Here is a 20590-nt window from a genome sequence, read left to right on the forward strand (position 1 = left end):
ATTGTTTAGGTTACAAGTATCTGCTTCTGCAGAGGCAAAAAGTAATTTGAAGAACCCGTCTCTGTATCAACTTGTCAACTGTTCTCTCTGGATCTCGGAGCCATCATCAGGACTGTGGTTCTGTCAACATCCTTCTTAAAGGTTTTTGCTACAGTACAGCATCTATCAATAAATACTAAAACGTTGTTTTATTGTGAGTTGTAACACAAGTATTCTGTCATCATGGAGTGATGCTTACACTATCACCAGACAAGAGATAAATCGTATAAAGTTATGCTTTTAAACTTCAGTTTAACAAGCTATGATGAGATTAAATTGACTCTAAATTGGATGAGATTGAATTTATGAATCCCTCTGGAGATCTCCTTCGGGAAATTAGGTTGCCATTGACTTCAGTGACAGCAGGTCATCTCTTGAGTAACAAAGACAAGTATGTCTATGTTTCAAAGTATCCATATAATTAATTAATAATAAATCCAGAAAGTGATGATTGTTTTTTGTTTGATGCTTGTTATTGTTGCTGTGCTTTGAAGATGAGAGACCAGGAAGTACTTTGTAGAAAGTAATTTTTGATTTAAAAAATAATATTTTTCTCGAATTACTTTCCTCCCTTCATTTCCAAATCCTGGCCTTTATATCATCTAATTCATATTTGCTTTACTCTTTTTGTATGTGTTTGTTTTTTAATGTTGACACAACTTGCAAAATATTATATAATTTTTTTTTATTCAAACCCCAAAACTATGCAGGCTGACCAGAGTCCAGTCTTTGTTCGGACTGACACTCACATGACAGTTTGACGGCTCCTGGAACTCTGTATTTCAAGTCTGTGTTGAATCAACCCAACAGTCATTAATGAGCTGGTTATACATACATTTGTTTAAAAAAGATATGAATTTTATTTAAGAAAACTTGAAAAAAAAGAAGGTAAAAATCTTTACTTAACACAGATATCTGTGTTTTTTTTGTTTATTATTATTTTTATTCAGTTTTTTTTCTGTATGTTGCTCAATTTGTTATTATAACCGCAAGTGTATAGAATCATGTTGTATTTCTACCAATAAAATTTCTGCCATCAGATAAATGATTCCGAATTATAGGACGAAAAATACACTGGTCTGGACTTCATTATGGAAACAATTAAAAACAAAATATATGAATTTAAATAGATCCTTTGGCAGAAAGAAAAATTAGGATATATCATATTTTTTATTTTAGAATTGTATGTTTGGATGTAAGAGTGATTCTGTTTTCCATTTATCTTACGTAAGAGGTCACACCCTGGTCAACGGACACTTCATCTGCCACTGGAGTCTGGCCAGTGGAGGCCACAAGTCAGGAAAATACCTGAATTGACGCGCCAGTGCTTCGGTGTTTTGTCACCTGATCGGCTATGTGTCGCATGATTGGCTGAAAGTTCAAGAAGCTTTGTCTGGTGGCTCTACTGTATAATACCAGCAGTTATATTGAATCGGAATTGGAAATTGGAATTATTGAAATTGGAATATCAAACTCTACGTGTGAAAAAACGTAATTAAATGAACCCTTGTCTTATCTCAAGGTCAAGATGGCCCAAAGGCTTGAAAACGAATGTGTTTGTGGTATCCTTTGTGTTGTATCTGGGTCATGGTGACCTGAAGGCCAGGAAAAAAATATGTTTGAGGTATACCTTGTGGTGTCTCTGGGTCATGGTGACCAGTAGGCCCGGAAACAAATTTGTTTGATGTATCCCTTGTCACTGGATCAAAGTGAACTGGCTTCCAAAAATATGTTTACCTTGACCCAGAGACAACACAAGGGGTAAGAAATTAAAAATAATTATTTTTAATAGTTTTTCTTATTCAAAGGCAAAACAACTAATTAAATTCAAGAAAGATGAATTCAATCTTTCAATATACAAATTGAATTTGCTTAGCTTTGCTAGCATTGAAATATAGTTGGATTCACAGCAGTTCAAAGTCAAGCTTAAAATGAAAAGATAAATCATACATAACGACATTTAATTATTGCTACTTTGAATAATGATGACATTCTAATCTCACTGAAAACACAGAAACGCATGGGTTTTTTTTCAACACATATTTAAGATTCATGGACTTCAAGCTTTTCAAAAGTTGTGTTTATTATTTGTTGGACTCACTGAAAACTGTTGACTCACAGTGACCAGGGATTTGTGGATGTTCAAGGATTCAAATTACGAAACACGAGTGATGCAAGTGAATTTGAAGAAACGAGCGTGATAGCATGACTGAGGGGTTCTTCTTTCACAGCGTGTGAACACGTTGCGAAATAAATCATTTCACTACAAGGACTCTCTTATTCATTTATGATTTCAATTTTGTATTTATATTTTTTGTATAACATCATAAAATCAGCCTAAAATTCGCACATTTTGTATAAATATATATATAAAGTATAAGTATAAGTATTTTGTGTAAATTATTCCAGTCAACAGTGGAGGTAAATAAATAATACATTGTTACAGAAAAATGTTAATTAAAATGAGAAGATTTTTTGATACTTTTGTTGCTGTAATTTCACATGTGTATTATGAGATTAAATGTATATATATATTTTCTTTAGGTAATGTTTGTGCAATAGTAATAACGTTTTATTTTGTATTATATCATTTCAGCACGAAACAAGTATTTGTTTTTAATTATGTGAGATTTCTAGAGACATAAACAACACTTGAGTTATAATATTAAAAAGGTTAAAGGTTAAATAATCATTCCGAAGCATCGAATATGCTGTCATACCTTTCTTTATTATTCCAACTAAAAGAAAAAAGAACCGACTAAAAACAAATGAAACTAACTCAGGTTATGACCACATTATTTTTTATAAAAGTCAACAAATAACCTGTGAGTGCAACTCCATGCAGTCAGCTGCTTCTTAACTTACTTCCTGAAGCAACCAGAGCGTCCAGTGGTGCATATTTCCTCCGACACGAGATGTCAAAGGTCACCCCGGTGATTTAAAGGACGCCTTCACGGTGAACACGTTTTACTGGCTCACGTTTTCTCCAACACTTGTTTGTAACAAACTCTCTCAAATTAAAAGTGACTTGAAATAAATGTCTCATAAAACTAAGAGTCTTAAGATAAGACTCACTTAAAAAATATATATTTGTCGTTCCAGTGGGTGTTTTAATGTCCTGATCTACATACCAGACAGGTGAGAACAGATGTCACCGCTGGAGGGCGCTATTTATTCGAGCTTAACATCGTGGGACATCAATTTGCCCCAAATAATTTTTACAGAGGTAAAAACCCACTTTTAAATCGCTTGAAGATATAATAAATGAGAAAAATACGAGAAAATATAAACGGGATTTTACAGGGACACAAAAGTAACAAATTAAAATTTAATTAAGAAAGAAATATCACAAGTTAAATGTATTATTTTAAAATGTTAACATGTTAAAATGGTTCATCATGGTTGATAAATCATTGAGATTGCATGTGAAGCAGTGAAGGTCAAAACACACACCATCGATATAGTTGTCAAGAATGACAGAAAAGCTTTCAAAACTGGACCCAAAACCAACAATTTGTCATAGTTAGCGTCATGATAAATCATGTGTATCCATGACTTTTCAGTAAAGTTTTTTTTTTTAAATATTCATCTCCTTTGTCATATTTGAGTGTATTAATGTGGAAACTTCTGGGTTGAACTTTCACAGAACACCTTCCCTTCTGCATGTGTGTGTGTGTCTAGGTGTGTGTGTGTGTGTGTGTGTGTGTGTGTGTGTGTGTGTGTGTGTGTGTGTGTGTGTGTATGTGTGTGTGTACGCCCACTCCTCACCACAGCTGGAAGTGTGATTTGCACGGCGTCAATCTGCACAACAGACTCCCCCCATCCTGAGCAGGAAATTACATTTCCCACTCACTTGCCAGAAGAAGCGTGTGTGTGTGTGTGTGTGTGTGTGTGAGTGTGCGTCACCTTTCTGTGTGCTCAACGTGCACATGTTTATGTGTGAGAGGGTCCACCAAATGTGTTTTCTTCTGAGCGTGTGTGACCAGATGGGGGAGGGCTCGGGGAGGTTCTGAGTGGAGGCCGAGTGTCTTCATGTTTCATATTACAGCGTCGTGTCGAGGGGAAAAAGAGAAGAGGAGGAGGAAACTCGGCAGCTCCTTTATTCAGAGGCATTTACGTTTATGGAGGCTGCTGTGGTGGAAAATGAAGATCTGCTCTGTGGTCTTCGCTTTTCTGACTCCAGCCATTCTCGGAGGTGAGACACTGTCCATATCTTCAGTAGATTGATCGAAAGTTAGGTCAGAAGTTTCAGCAGAACATCTGGGGGTTGAGGAGGGAGAGAGTTGAAGTGATGGCGAGAGTGACTGTGTTTGTGTTGTGTGCAGTGACAGATATGCAACTGTGTGTTTGAAAAGATAAAAGTGAAAATTAGAGGTTCAAAAGTTAAAGTTCTGAGTTGTATCTCCACATCATTCACATGCAGGCTCCACATTTTAGAAGTGAAATTAAAGACAAAACCAAGACATGTTTAAAGTTGAAGTGGAGCCTGAAGCTTCTCAGTGCTGGACCATAGGAGAGAAAGAGATAAGTAGCTACATTGTCATTCAACCCACGCATTGATACACATCATCTAATATTCCTCCCACACTGGGGTGTTCATTGACAAAATCAACAGTTGGGAAAAATAAAGCTGCAGGATAATAATCTGAGACTTATATTGCATTTGCCAAAAGTACTTGTGTGTTTTTTATATTAAAACTAGATATGTTGTCCAGACCAGATCTCACTTCTGTTTGTCTAATGCAACATTGTTTGAGGCTATACTGAAGAAGTCTATCTTTATCTTATTTAATAAGGATACAGGTTAAATAACTTAGAAACAAATTTCAAAAACAGGGATCCTAATATGTTTCAAGGTTTTTAAACTTGAGAATGAGAGTGAACCCCAAAATATTTATCTGGAAATGTTGTGTACCATTGATGTGATGCTGGGAAAGACAAAAAACAACAACTTTATATATAATTCATTCTAAAAATCAACTAGAAATACTAATATTTTGGGTTTGGCCTCTTCTGGGGTCATTGGTGGGACTCAGGTCAGTGTGTTAAAGTCTCAAGAGTGAGGGGAGGATGCAGCTCAGATAAACTGCTCTTGGAAAGAAACAGGTCAGTATTAAGTCGTAGTCCTAGAACAGGAGTGTCAAATTCGATGACACAAGCGGCAAAAAAATCTTCATTCGTCTTATTTGATTATGTGTTGGTCCTCCACTATCAAACACTCTTCAAGTAAATTGATTTTTTAATCTTATTGGGGGTTTCTGTATGATTAATTCAAATTTTACTCATTTTCTACTCACGTCATGTCGACTAGTGGTTTGAATTATTTTCAGAGTAATCTGTTTCTTTTTGGAACTAATGACGATCAATCTACTAGTGATCGGATGATGAAGCTTCATGAAACAGTGTCATGTTGTTTAGAGGTCAGTATTTGAATTATTTTCAGAGTAATCTGTTTCTTTTTGGAACTAATGACAATCAATCTACTAGTGATCGGATGATGAAGCTTCATGAAGCAGTGTCATGTTGTTTAGAGGTCAGTAGGTGGCGCCATCAGTTTAAAAATGATGTGATGTTTCATCAGTGCAGTTTTTCAAAACATAGGAAAATAGTGCAGAGACCGCCATCTAGTGGATTCTGAAAATAATGACACTGTTTCTTGAAGCTTCGTCAGACCTGCCCTGGCGTCTACGTTCCTCTTCTCTCCTGGTCATGAGCCGTGGTTAGTGGCAAAATAAATAGCAAGGGCCGTGAAACAAGATACCTGTGGTCGATATAGGCTATATTGGGGGTTGTTCTGGGTGAGCCTAGCTGAGAGGAGGCTCTTGGAGAAAACCTAGAACAGGTTGGAAAGATTACACATCATGATTAAACCCTCCTTAGAAGAGTTATCCGAGGTCATGTGAGAAGGTGTTTGTTGTTTAGAATCCTCTGTTAGCTGGAGAAGCTGGTTATAAATGTTGTAAAACTTCCATCTCCCACAGGTTTGTCTCTGGCCATCAATGTCACCATCTCTTCCTCCCCCTTCACCGTGGCTAAACAAGGTCAAAACGTCACTCTCTCTTGCGTCGTGTCGCAGCGGCGCCGCAACGCCGCCCTGCCGGTGGTGAAGTGGACTTTCCTGCCGGCGGGTCTGGACCGGCCGGAGGACGAGCTCCTCATCGCTCGCGTCAACATGAGGAAGGCGCGCTTCTACGGGAACTACACCAAGAGTTTCTCCTGGCCGAAGTTCAAGCTGAACGTGGTGAAACAAGGGAAGATCTTCGACCTGGTCGTTTTGAACGTGGCGGAGGACGACCAGGGGCTCTACGTCTGTCGGGTGCAGGAGTTCAAAAAGCACCAGGACCGGTGGAAGGCTTCGTCCAACTGCTCTGCTGCGACGGAGCTCAAAGGTGAGGACTTTGTGTTTGTGTGTGAAGCATCTATAGGGAGTTAGGAGTGACACAGCCATCCACTATAATTAGATGATATATCATGTTATAGGAGTATGAAAAGCTCTGACCAGTACCCACTACAAAGACCATTTTTATTTGACTCCAATTTTTAGGTTTTAAATCCAATACTCAACTAGAAACTTATTGAGCCCTTGGGGAAATTACTTAAATAATTTATTTGGAGCAAAATAACATGACGTTGATTTTTCTGGTTTTAAAGAAACATTTTATTGTCATTTGGAGGTTTAATAATGTTCATTTTTCCATTTGTTGTAGTTTGGAAATGTTTTAGCAACCTTGATGTTCTATCTCAGAACTTTGAAAATAAGAAGAACTAAAGCAAATCAAGGTCTTGTGATTTTATCCACTAATTTGATTGATCAGGCAGAAAATGAGTTATAAAAGTAAAGTGCGTCTGTGAATTCAGAAAATAAAACAGTATTTTGGAATGATAAATCCCTTTTAGTTCATGACATTACTTCATATCTGCTTCACTAAACACAGTTTAATGAGGAGATTCTAAGCCTTGTAGTGTCTCAGGGTCAAGGTGACCCAGAGTCCTGGGTTTTCTGCATATGTTTTTCTGCAAGACAGTGAGGTTGTTCACCTTGACACAAGGGATACCTGAAACATATTTGTTTTTGGGCCAAAAATGAAACCATTTACCGGTCCAGCTTACGACAAAGAAACCATTGGTTAATTTTCTGACTAGTAGACGACTCGTCCAATCAGCTGTACCGTCACAAACATTGTGCTGTGACTGTGTAGTGTCAATAAAGTTGTAAATGTAATAAGAATAACCTAATAAAATTCCAATGCCAAACGGACGAAAATGCTATAAAAAAAAAAAGCTTTTGGTGTGAGTCGTCGAAATGCAAGGTGATAATTTGGTGCGTGATTTAAGATATTTTTCTGGCTCCTCCTACTGTTTAAACGGTGTAACTGCGATATCGTAATATCAGGGTTAAGAGCTGGAAACTTCTTCTTTACGAGTCATGACTTCAAAACTAAAGAATCATCAATATTTGGAACAAGATGTGAGATCCCTCTTCACAATATCATGTTATAGTCGGAGGTGTTGTGATCTAGTCTGGGTGGTCCTCACTGAAGACCCTCCACAGATCCACAGGGATCTGAATTTTACTGGCTCTACGGTTAATGGTCCAGGGCGGAGACTCTTCACCACAACAAACGTCAAGTCCTGATAAAAGAGGGACAGAAAACCAGGTGGTCCGGTCCACGTGGCTGAAGTAGATGTGATCATCTTTGAAAAGACATTAAAACGTTATGACCCAGTTTTTATTAAAATATGACTTGAAGAAGTGACCAATGTTCCAGTTAAGGCCTCTGCAGAGAGAAAAAGCTCCAGGGAGAAGAAAAAAATGGTGGGTTTGGATGAGATATGAAAGGATCGGCAGAATTCAGCGGTTTGACTTACTTGATGGTTTTGGAGAAAGTGCACCGAGAGTGTGAGGTTTCAAAGCTGCCGCTGGCACCAGATGCTTCACTCAGTGGAATGGATGACACATCTGGGCTCCAACGACGCTGAGATCTCCTGGATTCAGACGAAGACTTCAGTGTCACTTTTTCCTCGCGACATTTTCAGATTGAACCAAAAGCTACTGTTCTGTAAAACTTGAGCCAGGATTGAATCCTGCTGGTGTTTCGTGTGGGAGAGAAAAGTTGGACCGACTTAGTGGCTTTTTGAACTCTTCGATCTATAGTTGTTTTCTATTTTAGAAATAAGAATAATGCATGTCCTGCAACTGCAACTCTTTATTGTCCATATGATATTCACTAAGTTGTGTAAACAAACCTTTCAGCTACTGCAAACAAACAATATTTCAATATTTTTCTTTTCTTGTTCACTGTTGTTAGTTGAACTAAATTATTTGTAGTTAAAACTTTAGAGCTAATAAAGGGGGACATTTCGGTCAAATGTTTTCATCAAGTTCAATTATAAACAATGTTATTACATTATTCTCATGAAATATGTCTTATGCAATATGCAGTTTTCAAGATACATATTCTGGGATGCATGAGGAAACAAAGAAATAGAGGAAACGATTGCATAAACGATAGAAAAAGGAAGGAAAAAGCTATATTAAAATGTTTCTAAAATCTAAAAAGAAGAACAATAGATTATATAAAGATGAGGAAGCATAGTTTAAGCATAGTTTAACCCTTTAACTACTGATCCACTACATTATGTCTTTTTTTAAATATTAGATATATCTGTCCTTTGATGGTCTTTCATGTAATTATAAAATAAGAAATAATAGAAATGTGATTAATTTACATATATATATATTGCTAATTTCAAGTAAGTAAGTCTTGTTTCAAATGTTGTACTTTTGGCATTTTCTTTTGTCAATACAACACCCAGAAGGTCAAGTTACTATTCCCTACCACACCTGCTTCATGTTCTACTTTAGTCTTTTCCCTTTTTGTGTTTTATTAGTTTGTACCCCATGAATGGAGGAAACACTTATATATGGGGGTCATTGCTTGATTTAATACATGTAGTTATTTCATTATGTAATAACTAGTGTTGGTCTGATGAAGCTTCATAAAGCAGTGTCATTATTTTCAATGTCCACAAGATGTCGGTCTCTTCACTATTGTCCTTTGTTTTGAACAACTGCTCTAATGAAACATCACATCAATTTTATAGCGCCACCTACTTACCTCTATACAACATGGCACTGTTTCATGAAGCTTCATCAGTCCACCACAAGTTTAGCAGGTTATTTGTCTAAATTAAACCAAATCTTCTCGCTGTATCTTGTTTGTTCGTACGATGGCAAGATAGTAGTAGCCAGTAGAAGGTTCAGAGACATGTTCGGAAAGCTTTAAAGATACCTAGCCCGCTGTTAGATCAATGCAATGACCTGAAGAGTAGCTGAATTCAGCTGAGAACAATAGAAATGGGACACCAAGAAAGAAAGCAAGTGAAACCGACTTCTTAGCCGGTAGATAATCAACCTCCTCCCTGGTTTCCACTGATAAGTGAAAACGGCACGCAATAGCGTCCCATGCTAATTGGAACATCACGGTCCATGAAGAGGGGGACAATAAACCAGGACATGTTTATTTGACCGTCCCTGGCTTCTTGCTTGCTTGCTCACATTCCCAGTGTTTTTGGCAACAAACATGATGTTGTCCATGATGTCACACACTGGAGACTGATATGGCGTATTGTTTGTTTCAGCTGAAAATGTGAACGAGAAGTCGGCACAAACTGTCTTACTAAACTGGATCCATGTCGTCAAACTTTCTGCCTCTGCTCTAGATAGATAGAATCGAAAATTGGAAGGCGAAAAAAACAAAAACGGCCTATATACAGTGAAAGTTAGAGACATCTGAGACGCAACTAAACTTTAGCGTTAGAACTGCTGACAAATACAGTTTTAGTTGATTTGAAAATGACAAATCCTGATCAGCTGTGGAAAAGTTAGCAGGACTCTCAGAGTCTTGTTACGCTTGGAAGGCGTTCAGCATTAACCAACATTGGCTTTGACATGCATGTGTTTCCAGCTGAATCGTTGAGCAGTAGCTGGAACATCTGGACATCAATCAAAACAGTGACTCTTGAGTTTGTCTCCATCATGACTTCCTCTGACGAATACTACAACATTACTGTAAGAGTAAGATAAGACGTGAGTTTAAGATAAGATGTCAGTTTAAGAGCGAGAAGTATTTCCAAACAGGAGAATCATTGCTCAGGCGGACGAGTGGGCAGCTCGCTGGTGTCTCCTGGTCCAGGAAGTGGAAGAGACTGGGGTTGAGTGATATACATAAAAATAGTATCTTCATGTTTGGATAAAATACCACATTCCTTAGCAGTTATTTTAAAACACTATTTCTGCTGCGGACCATGAATAGAAACTTGAAAATGATAAACTGCTTCATTATTCTTTAGTATTTATTGAATAAGATATTGTGTTTATGAAAAGTTTTGATTTTATTTAAAGTTTACAAGTTTAACAGTATAATAAAAAACGAAGGAAATAAAGTTGAATTATTTAATTATTATTATTAATTAAAATCATTTTTTTTTAATTAATACTATAAATTATTTTTAATATAATTTTCCTTTAAATTTTCTTAATTAAAAAAAAAGTCGGTTTATTTATTTATTTATATGATTTTAAATGTTCTATCTTAAATAACTCAATATACGGTTACTGACACATTTCTGCTTAAAAAAAGTGTATTTTTTTGCTTAAAGAAAAGTTTCTTGTCAAACCCGTTTTTTTATTTTATTTTAAGTCTCTGGATAGTCAACTGTTGCATTTAGTTAATATTTGAACTTTCCTTTATGATCTTAACAAAGACAGATTTCCTCTTTATTTGTCTTGTGCTGTAGTTTCCAGAGCAGAGAAGATTCATTCAACAAGACCTTTGGGAGGAAACCTCTAGGGTGACCAGGTGTTTCCATGTTCTCGCACAGTTTGTCAGGTGACCTGCCTACATTCAGCTGACTCTGAGAATAAACACCTTTCTTTAAACAAATTTTGAGGATTTCCTACGAACATATTTAACTCCGCACCAGAGCAGCTCCTGTGGTGAGAATGTAAATACAGCAGCAGAGGAGGAGACGAGTCTACATTTAAGAGAAAAGTGAGAATGTCTCGATGCAGATGGTCAACAATGGCGGTGTTGATAAGAACTACTGGACCGGAAGTCAAAGTCTCACTCATTTAGAAAAGTGTAAATCTCTGAATAGGACAGTCAGTGATGGGAAGACTTGAGTCATTATGGATTCACAGAGTTGGTTTGTTCAGGATCTTGTTGGTTCCAAAAGAATACGGCAGATGAACAAAGTACTGTTTGTTGTATTCACTCGAGTCTTCGTCAACATCGAAATAAAACACGAGTTTGGATCAGAACTTGTTGGATACAACTGTAGTTAGTTTGTTCATTGATGAATACTTTTAATTCTCACAATGTCTATCAAAGATCCATTTAGGACTGTCAACGATAAAACTCACTTGAAGCTGTGTTTTTCTTTTAATTATATATAATTATATATCAGACGTATATTGTTACATTAAATAAATAAAAATGGCAATTGAAATGTGTAATAAATGTGTAAGAAAAAGTATTTATTTATTGTGATTATTATTTATTTTGTTTGCTGTTTTTTTCTTAATTTATTGAAAGAAAACATTTTTAACTCAGATTGATTTAGCAAATAAAAGCTAATATTTATAAAAATGTTTGCAGTTGTTTTCAAGATCATTTAAACAGACTTTAAGAACTTGGGATCAGAACATGAACACGTCACTAGATTTGGCTTTTATGTGGGATTTACTTGAAATGATGTTGTCCTTTTATCCGAGTCTATCACGTCTCTTGAACCATTTTGAGCGTAAAAGAGGAAGTAAAAAAAAGCACATTGGCTTCTGACAATAAAAAGCAGTCCTAAGTTCTCTGTTCCTCAAACATTTCCATCAGACTGGACGTGGGTGTAAATATTTTGGGACATTGCTGGGTGTTGTTCTGCCACTTCCTATTACATGTTAGGACTGCTGAGATCAGCGTGGGTGTGTGGGGTGGACACGTGTGTGGTAGAAACACAGAATACTGTGATTCAGTTTCGGGGCTGCTTCACCTGCTAGGAGGTGGGTGGTCAACGCTTCCCTTTCACATGTCAAACCCATGCTGCGTCCCACCCACGATATAATAACACACGGCTCGTGCCATGATTTCATTACACTCTGGTTATTGGCCAGTTAAGATCAGCACGACCATCTTGTACTGCAACAGTTCACACCGAAGCCCTTCTAATTAAAAGTGGTTGATGAAATAAACCTTGTTTTATTTATTTTTTTCTCTGTTACATTCCTGACTCATGTGGCTTCACTACAACTGAGACTTCTGTGCTCTCTCATTGTCCAGTTCATGTGCCGCCGCCCAGCACGTCTAAGGACAGCCTGTGGAGCTTGTTTGAAGGTGGGTTCTCTCGTCTGTTCTTCTGTGGTCCACTTGCCCTGTCTCGACCTTGCCGGGCAAAAATAGCCGAGAACGCACTTCTATTTCTGGAATAAACACAACATGTACTATTTTTTTAGTGGAGGTCATGACTGACGTGTGTGTGTGTGTGTGTGTATGTGTGTATGTGTGTTTTCAGATTTGTATATTTGTGCGGTGCTGATCTGCTCCGTAGGCCTGGTGTGTATGTGTCTGTTCACCGTGACGGTCACCTGCCAGTACATCAAGAGGAAGCGCAGGTTAAAAGGTGATTGACAGCTGAGAACTACATTTTAATCTTTAGTTTTAAGTTTTTCTGATTCATAACATTCTTTTCTCTCTTTTCAGAAAACTATTATCTGGTGAAAAGTCCTCAGAACAGGTGAGAACAAGTGGTCATTTAATTGAATATACTATTATTAGAACAAGTACTGGAAGCACTGGAAGGTTCTGATCCAAGTCTGAATTGATCTTAAAAACAAATCCATTGTCAGAGAAAAGAAGTCAAAAATAATGTGAACATATCTTATATATATATATATATTTGGATTTTAGCTGCAAAATCAAACTTTAATTAAATGTTTTCTTCCAATAAAGAAAGAACAGCATTAAAATTAAAGAATAATCACGATAAAAATATCAACAATAATTAATTTAAAAATAAATACATTTTGTTACACAGTTATTAAACATTCTAGTCGTAATTCTTTTAATAGTTCAAATTCATTTTCATTCAGTAATGTTAAACCCTATGTCTGATATTTAATACAACCTATAGTTGGTTTTATTGTGCAGGGTTTTAAGTAATCATTTCCATAATAAAGGTTGTAGAATATAGAGTAGAAATTGTGAGTATTAAAAGTATTCTTTATCTATGGCGCAAAAAAAAATGAAGTTGCTCTAATTATAACATACCAACATACTCTAAGTTTTCCTTTTTATTTTTCAAAAGAAATGTATGTAAACATCAATGGAAAATGTTTGTCTATTAAAGATGTGCTCTTCAATATAATGTAGACGTAATAATATATTAAAGTAAAAGTAAATGTGTGTGTCCATCACAAGGGCAGAACGACAATTGTTATCATCTCTAGCGATAATGTGACCGTTGTTGAAAGATAATCAATGCAAATTTCTTTCAAATCATGAAGCCAGTTTTGAAAAAGTTGATGTGATTTGCAGCTCTGGAGAAACAGTCACCAGTGTGATCAGCATATCTCCCGCTCTGCCAAAAAAACAGAGGAGATACAGGAAGAAGAAGAGCAAAAACTACATAGAGGACTTACCACCAGAGATCCCTGCCAAAGGTAAGAATTAAACATCAACAGCCATCATCGTTTGACAGACACTCTCAAATATTCACAATAACTGAGATAAGATGTTGTAATATTTTTTTTATTTCTCTGCAGCTCCCATTAGGGACAAAACACATAAACCAAAACTATTAAAACCACAGAGGAAGCTAATATTGGTAAGTAAATCGTTTTTGTTTTTAACACACTGTAAGTTTATGAGCTGCTTACATGAGGACAAAACAAGTGTCTATATATCGCTTCATACCATTAAAGGTTGATTATTATTTAAACAATTTGAAAAAAATATCATCATCATTCGTAATGAAGAATTAAGACGAGACAAACGCTTTTCTTTTTAATAACAAAATGCGGTAGGAAGGTCGACCTCACACACTTTTACACTTCATCCAACGGACCCTATTATCTCATTTTTATCAGAATCAGAATCAGAAATCCTTTATTTTTATCTGTAATTTATCGACTCCTGTTGTTAAGAAAAGAAGTTGAGCCTTTATTAATCCCACAGTGAGAACATGTCGACACTCACAGCAGCACAGATCACACAATTCACCCAGCTGTGGACAAAAAATAGAGCATGAAGCAAATAAACACTCATACCTTCATATGAAGCACAGAGGTCTAAGACCACGTTACTATTTCTATTGGTCAACCTGACAACAAGAATTGCTACTTCATGCAGCTTCCCTTTTTATAATGCTCCTGAAAATTGCTGAGAAAAGCAACTTTAGCTGTTTGGTTTATCGGGAATAAGTTTCTTCATAGAATCATTTATTGTTTTGAACAAATTATGTTGACATCCTGCAGTATTTGAGACTGAAATTGCAACCTTAAGTTTCACAAGCGGTTTTCTACTGTGTTCTTTTGTCTCAATCATTGGATAAAAAAAACAAAAAAACATCAGGTTTTATACTCTGAGTTAAAACATCCAAAAACAAGTATCATATGATTCACCGGAAAATGTAATATATTTAGAGTTATGACAAGCAAACCAACACAACAAGAGCTAAAGCTCACAAGATGTAATGAAGAAGATCCACAGGAGAGAATCGTTGTGTAAAGTGTAACCGGAGCCTGCAGAGTGAATGTAGGGCATCCTCGGTGCTGTAATTAACCTTATAGAAGCTCACATAAAAACTTCTCCTCCGGCTGCCTGATTATTTTCTCACCGCTGATCCCACATCCTCCCCTGCTCTGTCCCACCCTCCTCCTCCTCCTCTGCTCCACTTCTTGAAAACCTGCAGCCAAAGATCGTGGAGGAGAACCTGACCTATGCAGAACTGGACCTTGTGAAGCCTCTCCCCGAGTGCAAGGCGTCGCGGGGCGGCACCGTCTACGCTCAGATACTGTTCGGGGAGCAGCAGCTATGAGAGCAGGACAACTCTCTCGAAATCTTCTGTTGAACTCTTTGTACATCCAAGTGTGTCAGGACAGACGGAGTGTTCTGATAAAATGATGCAAACTTTTGTGTACATTTCTTGTGATGTGATCTGAGGTAGGTATTCTTGTTTTTGCACTTTTAAAAAAAAACAGTTTTAGAGCCACTATCGGGAATCAATTTCATCAAAGGCATTTTTTAAATGTAGTTCTAAGTTTCATTGTTATGATAAACCGCTGTGTCGGCAGTTTTAATGTTAGGAGTGTGGTCTCTAATTTGTCTTTTGTTATTGAGTATGGACTGTACTTGAATACGCTCTTTAGCATCGACTCATGGTCATGAGAGTGATTCCCTCCTAACATCAGACACCCTCGCCTTCACCTTGTGATCCGCCTGAGGGGTTTCTGACCCTTGAACTTGGGTCTTACTGACCACGTTGCTCCTCAACCAAAGCGCACTTGAAGCCTCTTCAGCCACTTATGTGACGTCCTCTCTTTGTCTTCGAATCTAGAGGAGACTTCCATGTTTCCTTTCATCCAATCCTCTGGTTCTCCCATATATAGGATCTTCCCCTTTCGGCTGCCTGATGTTTAGCTTGAGAGGAACCTTGCAAAAACACAGAAAGCAGATGTAAGACGTCATTGATAAATGGAAGGAACGATGATAATCCTGTTAAATCACTTTTGTTTCCTGAATGTGACGCTGTTACTTTGTTGTATCAAATGAACAAGATGATTAATCACTGAGGATTTACTGTAAAATAAAACCAAGACTTTTCTTTAAAAAACCTCGTCTCTGTTTTCTTAGCGTCATGGTTAAGTTTACCAAGTGGATGTTGAGGCGGGGGGTTCAGCCCCCGAACATCCCCCAACGGGGCGAGCTGGAGACCCCTCGTCTGCTTTCATCTGGCGCCAACAACAATTTAACAGGCTGTTAAACTCACAGAAAAAGAGTTTGAAAAAGTGGATAACATATGAGCATTACTCATGTATACTATACAATCACAGCTCTGTTTAGAGGGAGGTGACTTGAAGGTCAACTCTTATCTACATGAAGTCAAGAAACATGAGGAGAAAATGTCGTAATGGCCATTTAAGAGAACTACAGAAAAAAAGAGGTACTTTTCAAAGTACAACTGACATATTTAATGAGTATTTCCTGCAAATTGGGGTTCAACTCTAAGTGTGATAGCAAGAACAACCGCCTAATGTTTGAAGAAGACTGGAAATGCTATAATCAAACAAAGAGAGAAATCATGAATCAAATAAAATACCTAGTTTTAAAAGAAAATGCTTAAAGTTGTCATAATACATTAAAAAAAAGAACTTAGTGCAAACAAAAAAAATATGTTGTCTATTGCTGGTAAATATTTAATTCATAGGTAAAATATATCAATTAATAAAATTGTAGACTGCAAAAAGTAGAGATGTGCTGATGAAGCTTCATGAAGCAGTGTCATGTTGTTTAGAGGTCAGTAGGTGGCGCCAGCAGTTTAAAAATGATGTGTTTTTTTTATTAGAAAAGCTGTTAGAAACAAAGGAAAATAGTGCAGAGACCGCCATTTGGTGGACTGAAAATAATGACACTGCTTCATGAAGCTTCATCAGCCCTTCACTATAAAAAAAAAGATACCTCTGCCAAGGAGCTCATTTCACTTGACATTCATTTCAATATTTATGATATTTACAAGAAAATAAACCATTCTCATAAAGGCAGGACTGCCACACATTGGTGGAGGTTATTACTCACACAACATTGCATTACTATTGGGAAGACTCACTGGAGACTTTTGGTTTAATAATTGAACATAAAAACACGTCTGATTAGGTCAAAATTAACATAACACAGTCTTATAAACAAATGGGTAAAGTTTTTTTAATTAGTTAAAATATCAAACCCCATTATGATGAAACGTTTGAGTCGAAAAAGAAGACAAAACAAAACCCTAACCCTAAGATGTTTAATAGAGGAGGTTTGTTTCCACACATGTCTGTGAGCACCAGCAGAAGCAACGTTTTCATGTTTATATCTTTTTTTAAAAAACAATCTTTTCGAAAGTTGACATGGAAAACTGTTTTTCCTTTTTTTTTTTTTTGGTTTTGTTTTTCTTACAGTGAACTGGAGACCCAGACACAAAGGCACCGGATTACTTCCCTCCCCCCTAAACACTCCCACTATCGAACGTATACTTGCACCCCACTCTGGTGCCAGATCCACGCCCTGGTCACCGAACCTGAGTGGATTAAGTTTAGTTCAGTGTGAAGAAACAACTCTCAAGAACCGTCTCAAAACTGGTCACGGTTCTGGGATCGTGTGGAAGCTTGTACACAAGATTTTTCACAATCCTGCATAAACCACCAACTGACAATCTTACTTCCCACATTTTCCTTTAACATAGATGAGTGTTTGGTGGTAGAAGTTACATCTTAAAAATGCTCCAGAAACTGTGAAATGTAAAGTTCTTTCCAGTCCACAACACTAATGGGGATTGACTAACTGGAACCACATGTGTGTGTGTAATACCCCCTCCCCTCCACCTTTCCTTCCCCCTCTCTCTCCTTCTCTTTTCAACCTTATGAAATCAACAATGATAGTAATAAATAAACATTGTTATCATTAGGGTTTTTTTCATTCATTTTCTACTAAGTAGAGGGACACCCTGGAAAGGTTGCAAGCCTGCCTCAGAGCACACACAGGTATACAATGGGGGTGTGTATTGGCAATAATGGTGATACAACACGTAGCACGGTACAGGGTCAATGATACGATATACTCTGATACTGTAGTAACAAGGATATATTTGTAGTATTGTCAAGTACTTGACTCTTTTGTTGCAGATTAAACAGACCACATGACTCTTGATGAAGATGTATCTTCTTTCATTTGTTTTGAAAGGAAAATATGTCCAAACATCAGCTTCAAAAGCTGCTGGAGTCAAGTGTATCCTCTCGTCCTCAGTAATCACTGGGACTTTGCAGGACTTCTCTTATATTTCCTTGTTAATTGTGAATTTAGCGTACGTATATATATATATATATATATATATATATATATATATATATATATATATATTTGTTTTTTTTTCAGATTGTGAGAGGAAACCGGAGTGTTAAGGGTAAACCCAGGATAGCTAGAAGCTGAACTGAGGGTATAGCACTATCCAATGCACCATCATGTTCCTTGGTATTATTGTAGTATTGGAGTAGTATATTAAAAGCAAAACAATTCACTTCAATACATCATTGAACCATCATTTTGAGTAATTCTAGTCAACTTTCTGGTCAATTTGTTAAGCAGCTGCAAGAATCTGGAGGTTGCTATGTGGTTATTGCTGCTATGGATGATGAAGCAACAGCAACAATTACTCGTCTGGGAAGAAAATAACACGTTTCACAGACGCTTAAAAACACAACACGTCATTGGTAAAACATACAAACAAAACCCATTGTTAAAAGCCGGCGTGTCTTAACGCCACTTCAATCCCAGCACGACACCAGAACACGCTTGTCAACACAAAGCAAGAGAAAACACTGAGCGGATACCACTTCCTGCCTGCAGGGGGAGGCGCTGAGCTCAGGCAGTAATGAAAGACCAAAACAAGACGGCAGGAATCTCATAGCCATCATTTGAAATGACACATTCATCCATCAGTCATCAACACAGGGTTAGTCATAAAGTCGCGTGAGAATGTCGACACGTGATGATAAGAATATATCCACTGACTAATAAGTGTGTTTGTAAGTCGTCTATGTGATAAATTCAAAAACCGTCTCAAATTCATCCCAGTGATCAGATTTACCCTAATTTTCTATCGTTTATAGTTGATATTCTTGACTACTCAAGCGTTTATATTAGTATTAAAATATGTTTTATACATTGTGGGTCAGCTGTTTTAATAACAACTACTGAGAGATGTATTCTACTTGTTTCACTTCCTGGAAGATAAAACCAGAAACTGACAGAACAAGAGCAATTATCTTGCTTTAAAATGTATACTCTGAAACATTGCAGTTACACTGTTCCGTTGTTAGAGGGAGCCAGAATCACTGCTTTAAATCCTACAGATTGGAGCTTTAACTTTGAAATGCTGGATCAGGTTCAGATGATTTTAGAAAGTGTCTCTTTTCACCGCCTTCATGCAGCCTGTCTTCATTTATCAGGAACAAATGAGTCGACATTTAATAAAAAAAACTTTGCTGAGCAACAGTCTCTTTACTTCCACGATATCTATTAGTCAATACTTTTGAGCTCTGAACGATGGATTTCAAAGTTGCTCAATCAAGTGGACAAGTACACAAACAAGTGGACTGTTGAGGGCGTGACAAATGGAATCCACCGCAAGGTAACGAACCATCTACTGGCTTGTCCACACGTACACACACACACACACACACACACACATGCACACTTGAGTGTGTTTGACTGAACTTTGATGCAACAGTCGAGGCCTTTAACCACAGGCCTGGAGCGGCAGAGAGCAGAACTAATCAGAACCAGCTTGTATCTGAGTCAAACCTGATGACATCATTCTACACCACGACTCAGGATTAAGCAGCGAGCAAGGAGAACAGGAGGTTCAAGACAATGATGTCATGTCATGGTTTTTGTTCGTGCATTTGTGGAGCAGCTACAACATTAGATCTGAGGTCTCGGTCTGCTTAATGAAAACTTTTTAAAAAAAAGGACGAATCTACCTTGAACACCTGTTTGATCAAGAGAATACTTTATAAAGTCATGAAAACGTCTCAATATCAACCTCAAAATTGGAATCAGAAACTTTTTTGCCAGTGTTGTAAACACAACATGCTATTCTTTTGCGATGTCAGTGCTGAATAAAAGGATAACAATAAGATAACACAAAATAAGCAGTAGAAAAACTGAACCACACACCAACCTTCCAAGGAGTTTTCACAGTCACACGTATTATTGTCACGCTGACCTCACACTTGGTGAAAAATCACAAATCAGTTTCTTTAAATATGATCAAAACAAATAAATAAAATGAAAAAGTAATATATTTAGATTGACACAAACTAATCCTTCAATGACCAACATTTATGAGACCAAATCACATTTGTTTTTAAATTGCTCATAATCTGATTCATTCTTTAAAAATATTTAAACATTTCGGGTTGTTGTTTTTTTTATAAATCAGGTCACTGATCTCTTCTCCAAGTATTACTCAAAGAACAACACCTCAATATGCTTTAAGAAGTGTTCATATTCATGAATTAGGATCCCATCTAAACTTTCATAAAATAAAATTACAACTTGTAAATACTTTCAGTATTAATGGAAAATATCGCAAAAAAAAAACAGAAGAACAAACACATTTTTTGATGACTTATTCTCTGTAGGTTTTTTTTTTACTATCCTTTCCTTCCTTTGATTTGAACGCGCTTTATACTCTTGAATGCTGATGGTTGTGATATTTGGCTGACGTTAATGATACA

At 36.9% G+C, this 20590-nt stretch overlaps 1 protein-coding gene across 1 annotated transcript; it reads left to right on the forward strand.

Moving 5' to 3' along the window:
• The first annotated feature begins 4099 nt into the window (after positions 1–4099).
• On the forward strand, positions 4100–15902 carry vstm4b (V-set and transmembrane domain containing 4b). Its single transcript, XM_087782883.1, has 8 exons — positions 4100–4234; positions 6021–6428; positions 12375–12428; positions 12607–12714; positions 12795–12828; positions 13629–13753; positions 13856–13917; positions 15004–15902. Exons 1-8 carry the CDS (start codon positions 4183–4185, stop codon positions 15127–15129), a joined length of 969 nt encoding a protein of 322 aa, XP_087639009.1. The 5' UTR covers positions 4100–4182; the 3' UTR covers positions 15130–15902.
• Positions 15903–20590: the final 4688 nt, after the last annotated feature.

The sequence above is a fragment of the Callionymus lyra genome, chromosome 2, assembly GCF_982586985.1.
Source record: "Callionymus lyra chromosome 2, fCalLyr1.hap1.1, whole genome shotgun sequence".
In the NCBI taxonomy this organism is placed as follows: Eukaryota; Metazoa; Chordata; class Actinopteri; order Syngnathiformes; family Callionymidae; genus Callionymus; species Callionymus lyra.

What these genes read in the sequence shown, in the direction of transcription:
- vstm4b (XM_087782883.1), top strand. Translation starts at nt 4,183, where the DNA reads ATGAAGATCTGCTCTGTGGTCTTCGCTTTTCTGACTCCAGCCATTCTC. An exon ending in TGCTGCGACGGAGCTCAAAG is followed by an intron (nt 6,429 to 12,374) that starts GTGAGGACTTTG and finishes CTCATTGTCCAG; the next exon opens with TTCATGTGCCGCCGCCCAGC. An exon ending in CCTGTGGAGCTTGTTTGAAG is followed by an intron (nt 12,429 to 12,606) that starts GTGGGTTCTCTC and finishes GTGTGTTTTCAG; the next exon opens with ATTTGTATATTTGTGCGGTG.